General features: G+C 36.8%; 1 protein-coding gene and 1 long non-coding RNA gene across 2 annotated transcripts in view; one reads left to right on the plus strand and one right to left on the minus strand.

The window, feature by feature from the left end:
* The window catches only part of LOC107710782 (AP2-associated protein kinase 1-like), a 32,914-nt gene that overhangs the window by 8,227 nt on the left and 16,646 nt on the right, over nucleotides 1–8,041 (minus strand). The window contains exons 14-17 of the mRNA XM_016515629.1: nucleotides 7,539–7,640; nucleotides 7,024–7,092; nucleotides 5,306–5,461; nucleotides 4,811–4,924 (exon numbers count right to left, since the gene is read on the minus strand). Coding sequence (XP_016371115.1) covers nucleotides 4,811–4,924; nucleotides 5,306–5,461; nucleotides 7,024–7,092; nucleotides 7,539–7,640 — 441 coding nt within the window. The remainder of the gene's footprint in view (nucleotides 1–4,810; nucleotides 4,925–5,305; nucleotides 5,462–7,023; nucleotides 7,093–7,538; nucleotides 7,641–8,041) is intronic.
* Nucleotides 12–1,884, plus strand: LOC107710783 (uncharacterized). Its single transcript, XR_001636632.1, has 2 exons — nucleotides 12–686; nucleotides 720–1,884. It is a non-coding gene; the product is annotated as an uncharacterized LOC107710783 (long non-coding RNA).

An 8,041-nucleotide genomic window follows, 5' to 3' on the forward strand; every position in this document is an offset into this window, starting at 1 on the left:
ATTCTCATTTGATTCAGACAAGACCAAATTAACTATTCAGGGGTGTGTTTCCCGTAAAACACTGGAATTCGCTGATTGACTAACGAAGTATGATGCATCGTTGGAGAAATTAACTAGCTAGTTTCAACTAGCTGTTTCCTAAAACAGTAGTAACATGTTCGCACCTCTGTCATTTGAACCATGTTGGTTCAACAATATTGGACTGTTGTTAATGACGTCATGCGCAAGTAATAACTTCTGCTAAATAATCGATTCAAGATCGCAACTTTTTATAGTTAATTTACACAAAAACAACTGAAAGGCATTCATTTTTAAATCAAGTTTACATGCAGTATGTAATTGGTGTACACTTTATTCCTCTAGGATATGCATGCGGTTCATTCAGTCAGCAGTTTACTCCACTTTCTCAGAAATACCGCCGTAACGAACATGAGGACTATTTTGACAATTTTTGTTCCCTGTTTTGCTTTATTTGAACCACAGGTCGAGGGCTGTCGTTCCAACCACACAAATCTGCATTGCTGTTTGCGAATATTCGTTGGAACTACAGTATGGTTTCAGGAAACTCCGAAACATTGAACTGTTGGAAACTAGCAGCCATAGTTGGCTAACGATGCTTTTGGGAAACACACTCCGGTTATGAACCAGTTTGAACACAAAAGAACTGATTCAGTTGAACAATTCACGTTCAAATCAGAATCACAATGACTCAAAAATAGATGAAATGGTATTTAGGCATAACTAGGAGAAATTATATTCATTGTTGCAATATCCAGATTTTCAAAAAAAAAATCTGTATTGCCTGTTGAAAAACACAATTTAGTCGACAACTAGTTATTTTCTGACAGTATCTCCAGAACGTATCATTGATTGTTTTATTTCTGGTAAACATCACATGGTAGACGAGACCTCAGGAGGAGCAGTCCGTCACAGGCTCAGTCTAAACACATTTACTCAAAGTTAACTTAGAAAACTTACAAACACATATCTGTTTTAAATTGAAATCTTAAGAGGTTAAGATTCAAAATAGAGGCTATTATTCGAGGAGGTAATGGATAAAAATAAATAATGCCTTTAAATGCTGCCTACAGGCACAGCCCATGAGGGTTTGGTAAAGCTTATATTTATTTACAGTTATCATTTCGAGTTTGATAGATGAAATGTTATCGAACACGGAATCTTTTCAAAACCGCAGAACTCTGATAGTCGCTATCTGTATATTCAAGTTTATCCAAAATAGCCTTCACATGACAGGCGCACAGGAGAAACACACAGGCAGAAAGAAAATCCAACTGACAGAACTTTGTGCTCTAACATACAGATACATATCTTTACCTTATTACATTTATCTTGAGGTTAATACACATTTATACAGATTCTCGGTTTGTACATTTATCCTGTACAATCACAGCTTAAGTTACTCTCAATATGATGCATCTTTTCTTTTCATCAACATTTACCCTTTATGTGTCGTTACAGGGGACAATTCATAACTGGATCAAAATTATAAATATTAAATGTATACTATAGGGGTAGCACAGGGCACAATAAGAGTCAGACAGCAAAAAGCAAAGAAGCATAGGGTATAAATTAACAAGTAAAAGAAGGAATGAATTAAGGAGAAGAGACAGAATGACTGAAAAAATAAATGATGGGATGAAAGAACATCATAGAGGAGTGAAATCCAAGTGTTTAAGATGATAAATACAGCTATGTGACATATTATAATAACTGCAAAGGGAAACACCTCGACAAGTGTTCATTTACAGCAGTTTATCTGTGATGTTGCTTGTAAATGTTGCCACTAAATCTAACTATGTGGGCGGGAAACCTTAACTTTTGAGGGCCTAAACATACTCTGCGTAAGTATGTGAACGCTCCATTTCTGTTTTAATGGCACAGACACTTTAAGGTTACTATCACCTTTTTGAGTACTGTGGTTTGTTACCAGCAATACACTTGCAACGACTTCAAACATGTTAGACACTGCTAGCATGCTCTACAGTACAATTCAAAAGTTTGGGGTCAGTAAGATTTTTTATTAATTTATTTGTTTTTTCAAGTAATTAATACTTTTATTCAGCAAGGATGCATTTAGTTTGTCAAAAGTGACAGTAAAGACATTTATAATGTTACAAAAGATTTCTATTTTAAATAAATGCTGCTCTTTTTAACTTTATAACTTTAACTTTATTCATCAAAATGATCCTAAACACACACACAAATAATAATAATAACAATAATTAGCTCATTCTGGTAATTCCTATGTTCTTATACATTTAATTACAATTATATATTATACATTATATATTCAAATTACATTTCTCAAAAATATTGATACATTCTGTGCATCACACTAGTTTTTCTGTCGTTTATTTATAATTTGAAATTTCAAAGAATCTCAATTTTAGAATTAACCAAATGGAGTTAAATATAGCAACAACATGGTGACTTTAAACATTTATGTCCTTGCACATTCACATGTTGCTAAGACGTTATTAATCATATGCAATATAGTTTTAGTTGAAAATCATTAAATTTGGAATGTTTTATAAGCTTAAATTCCACTGTAGTGCAAAAGGTATATGCTGATTTTGAAAGCAGTACAACTGTTTTCAATACTAATAACAATAAATTAGTTTCTTGAGCAGCAAATCAGCATATTAGAATGATTTCTGAAGGATCGTGTGACACTGAAGACTGGAGTAATGATGCTGAAAATTCAGCTTTACCATAATAATATTTCACAATATTGCAGTTTTTACTTTATTTTTATCAAATGAATGCAGCCTTGGTGATTTGTTTCAAAAACAGTTAAATATCTTACCAGCCTCAAACGTTTAAACTGAAATGGATTAAATCAAATCCCTTCCTGCATTACTTGTCATTGAATATTGTTTCATTCTGAAATGCCATATAAGCGAAGATAAATAGATTATGAATTTCATGCTAAAGAACGGTAATCTATTGAACATTGAATTTTAGCATGATATCACCCATGCTAGCTAGCTAAGTCATACATTTCCAAAGCTGGCATAAATCATCACTGGTTGACATGTTTTGAAATCCTGAAGTGTGAAGCACAAATCAATGATAGAGCGATGAGAATGTTTATGGATCAGCAGAAGAGAGACATACAGAAAATGTGAAAAGAATGTCAAAGGAAAATGTGCGCAAGGACACTCAAGGGTGGACAGGGTTTATGCGACTACTTAAAACTGATGTTTCTAAACTCTCGCTATAATTTTGTAGAATTGCACGCTGCCCTCTCCCTGTCTCTCTCTATTCATTTGCCTCTCTCTCTCTGTTTCCTCTACAAGTCGATGAGTTGGTCCACCAGCAGAAGGGAGCGTGCCAGCGAGGGCAGACTGGTCTCAGAACTGCCACTGTTGCTGCGCGAGTGACCACCTAGAACATGACGGAAAGAGGAAAATAGAAAGAGCGAGGGAGAGAGAAAGGAAAGGAGGTGAGAAATGACAAGTGTGGGAAAGAATGAGGATGAAAAGAAGATGTTGACGGAGGGCGAGTGAGGGATGAGGGGTGAGAAAAGAAAGGAGGAAAGAGAAAAAGCAAAAACCAGATGAACAGCAGGAAAGAGAAAGCATAAAACGCTAAAAGATAACAGAGCAGCATCAAAGTAAGGATTATGTGTGGGAATAGTGGAATATTTTAAAGAGCATGGCAAGAAAGAAAAACAAAAGCGCCCAAAAGCTTAAAGTCTTAAGGGTGAATAATATTCGCTGTAATGCTACTTTAAGATCATAGTTTACATTTTAAGTTTAATATATTATGTAGTACATGACACTCACCTACTTGAATTTCTTACTTGAAAGTCATATTTCATCCCAAAATCAAAAGAAAAGAAAAGCGGAAAAAAAAGTGCATAAAGAAATTTTAAAAATTCAAGTCAAATTTTTTTTTTTACAGTATTTTTATAGTCACATTTTCCCTCAAACTCTCATTACAATGAAGTAAAATAAATAGAAAATATTTAAATACAATACTGTATTTAAATATTTAAATACACTACTCTACTAAATAGGAAAAGTAAGATTTTTTAAAAATGTTTTTGAAATTCTTAATTTTTTAAAGTTTTATTTGATCAAGAATACAGTAGAATGTTGCAAACCTCCGTGCTGCTTAATATTTTTGTAAAAAAAAGGGGGAAAAATATTCTTTGATGAATGGAAACAGCAACAGAAACAGAACAGCATCATATTTGAAACCAAAATCTTTTGTAACATTATAAATGTTTTTTTTTTCTATCACTTTTGGTCAATTTAATGTATCCTTGCTGATTAAAAGTATTAATTACTTTTAAAAGAATCTAATTGACCCAAATTGCACATACAATAAATATATATAAATAAAAAATAATTAATTTAAGTACAAATTATTTTATCTCCGTATGTTTTTTTCTTTAATGAGAATAACCATTGACAATAATGGGTAAACGGTCATTATGACCTAAAATGACCTAAATGACCTAAATCATAACAACAATCAAAAGATATTACAGTACTGAGAATTTGGCAAAATAAATGTCTCGAGATAATTTTTCTTCTTTTGATTTTGGGGAGAAACAGGGCGAAGACAGTTTGTGATGCAGAAATGAAAGCATGTGTGTCCGAGTCTATTTCACTACTCAAAGCCAGGTCTTAACTGTTCAATAACGTCAGAGACACCAGGGTCTAACAGTACAAAACCACTTTCTGTTTGATAAGTTTGCAACTATTCATCTACACTTCGGGGTGAATTAGATGCATGTGCTCTCTTCCAGAATCTTTTGCTGCTATCTGAACTCCCTTACCTTGGCTGGAGCTTTTGGAGATAAGCACTGGAATTGGGTCAAACTGGTTATCTGCGCTTTGGTCCCAAGTCTCAGAGGACTGGACGACTGAGAGCGGGTGAGCTGGATCAGAGGCTGCAGGAAGAGGTTAGTGCCACAGCAGACCGGCAGAGAGAAAACAAAAAAGAAGAGATTAGGAAGAAAGTTTGAGAGAGGGAAAAAGAGAGTGATGAGTATAGATAAGCAAGAGCAGGTAAGTAATGTAAGAAATGTCCTAAATAAGCGAAACAAGGAGTACTTCTTTTGTCAAGGTCTATTCTGAGCACAAAGCACAAATTTTCACCATTTGACTCAGCATGTAGGCTAATTTTGTTTATTTGTTCGGCGAAATCTAAAACCTTTTACTGATTAAAATTGGTTTCTATTTCTGCTTGACATAACAAAACCCTAATTCATAATCAATGTCTTTTTACTTATACGACATGCAACTGAGGTGATTGTGCATCTGTTTCTTACCCTGGTGGTACTGTCCACTGCTCAAAGCAGTAGTAGTGAACTGGTCCATAGATGGTGCAGGGAGAGATGAGGGGGATGAGGCCAGTATTAGACCCCCAGTGGAGGGGGGGGAGAGAAGCGGCCCATCCAAAAGAGAATCCTGTCCAACCAAAGAGTCTGGAGGACACAGGGCAAGCGTGAAGAATAGAGAATGACAGAGAACAGAAAGAGGAGTTACCAGAGGAATAGAATACTGAGAATAGGGAGAGAGAGAGAGAGAGTGCCGAACAAAAAGACATCCACAAAGTACAGACAGGACTGATAAGATTAGGGAATTCAAAGGAAATATGAAGAGAGAAAGGATGAGTAGAAGGTGGCGGTGAGAATTAAGAGAGAAGTTCTGTAGCAGAAGTGGATGAGGCCCACAACCTACTCTACGAAAGCTTGATTTTACATGATTGTAACTGCTTGTGAAGTTCATGTGTTCATGTCCTAATATAGTGAGACAGCAGATGCTGAAAACACCATGAGCGCAATGTGAGCTTGAGTATGTGTAGTAGACAAAACTGTGCCGCTCACTCATTCTGAGACACGCACAGATTTCGTATTTAAATAGCAGTGATCAATATCACGATTTGAAGTGTATAGCCCTACTTATTTATTCATCCAAATTTGACCAAAGTCTCTGTTACACCATATAAAGTAAGTGTAAGACTATATTCCTGTCAAAAATAATGCCTACTGAATAAATGCTACCAAGTTTCAAAATAGTTTTTGGGGGTCACAACAAGGTCAGTGAAAATACCTAATTATGCATGAAACTTTAACAAATAACCACTAATTACAGACAACCGGACCCACAATAAGAGACACACTTGAAATAACCTATGAAGTTATGTGAAACACACTGGGATGTAGTTAGCCGTTTGGTCACCAGGTGGCCCTACTGACAATATAAACAGATAATGACACAGTCCGACCTGGAGTGTATGCACCAATTTCAGGAAAGGTGACACAGCACTTTGAGGCTTTTAAAGAAATGTTCTGTAGGTCATCACGCTAGTATGACCAACAATGTGCCATTTGTTCAGTCTTTTTGCTGCCAACATAATCAAGAACTTATCATTCAACCAAAGCCATCCACATGTTCTCATCAACAAGTGATGACAAGTTATATCACTGCTAGGTGAGGTCATGTGGTTATTGTGCAGAACGTATCGGCTTGTTTTCATCAGTGGACAGACTTACTGCTGTTATTGATTCTCTTTTTTAAGAACGCCACCGTGAATAAAAGACTCTAATGGACCAAAGAGCCTGCTTTATTTCCTGGTACATAGAAAATGTAGTAAATCTAATATCTGATAGCTGAAATAGAGCAGGAAATGTGTGCCAAAGCAATCTCAATAAAACGATTCAGCTAAGCCTTATCCAGTAATCACAAACCTGTGATCTATCAAGTACCATGCGACAAGAATATCCATGTGCTGCTTCAGCGGTCTGCACTAAAGTGTTATATTTAGAGTAAAGGGTTTGTTTAAAACCATAACCATTTACAGGAAACTTGTAGGTGGCAACAGCCATGCTACCTACTTATTGTGCTGCTACAGAGGTTCATAGCTGGCAGTAATTATGCCATCCAGAACACCCTGCAGATTTTCCCAGCCTAATGTCAGCAGATTCAATGCTTCAGTGAGCCGCTGTATGATAAAGAATAGGAGCATATTTACAGAACTGCTGACCTGGTATTGCAGCTGACCCAGGATCAGTCTGTAGAGGATCCAGACCAGGGATCAGAGAATCCATCCCAGCTGCAGAAAAAAAAAAAAAAAAATCAGGCGAACCGAAACAACGCAGCCAAGAAAAAAAAAAAAAGAGAAAACAGATGAATATGATGCTTTGTGTAACAAAGGTAAAGGTGAGATAGATGGCCATGGTGACATCAATTCACTCCATGCATGAAGCAGCACTCTCTAAACCAGATCCTTTAAAGATATACTGATGTCTGATGAAGACAAAGTTTACAACAACTAAACAGGCAAGAGAGATGAGACCGCAGTGGAGATATAAGTACAGGACAGACAGGAAGGAGTAGTCATAAAAAGGCACATCCAGGAGTTCCAGGTATTGCTCTGAGCTGAATTGAGAAAACAATCAACATTAAAAGACCAACGGAGGCCATTGAAGGCCAGGCTATGTATCGGTTGTGGGTTTATTAAGCAAAAAAACAACAACAAACAGATAATTGTCTGATTACCATGACTACAGTCTGCAGGGCTGAAGGGGTCATTCAAGGGAAGGTCAGGGAGGATCAGGGAGGAAGAGGGCTCTGGAGACTTCAAACCCTCGATCAACTTCTCTACTCCATGAGAGAAGAGGAGACAATGAAGAGAAGACGTAAAGAGAAGAGAGAGGAAGGAGCGAGGAGAGAAGAGACAGTTAGGTGAGAAGAAACCGTGAGGGGGAAAGGAAACACTGAGGAAAGGATAAGGGAGAGGAGACAATGAGGAGAAGAGAATAGACACTGAGGAAAGGATAAGGGAGAGGAGACAGTGAGGAGAAGTGAATAGAAAATGAGAAGGAAAGGAAACAGTGAGGAAAGGATAAGGGAGGAGAGGAGAGGAGAAAATGAAACAGTGAGGAAAGGATAAGGGAGAAGAGATAGTGAGGAGAGGAGAGGAGAGGAGAGGAGAAAAGGAAACAGTGAGGAAAGGATAAGGGAGAAGAGATAGTGAGGAGAGGAGAGGAGAGGAGAGGAGA

Source organism: Sinocyclocheilus rhinocerous, unplaced genomic scaffold, assembly GCF_001515625.1.
Source record: "Sinocyclocheilus rhinocerous isolate Xijiao unplaced genomic scaffold, SAMN03320098_v1.1 scaffold1048, whole genome shotgun sequence".
Lineage (NCBI taxonomy): Eukaryota > Metazoa > Chordata > Actinopteri > Cypriniformes > Cyprinidae > Sinocyclocheilus > Sinocyclocheilus rhinocerous.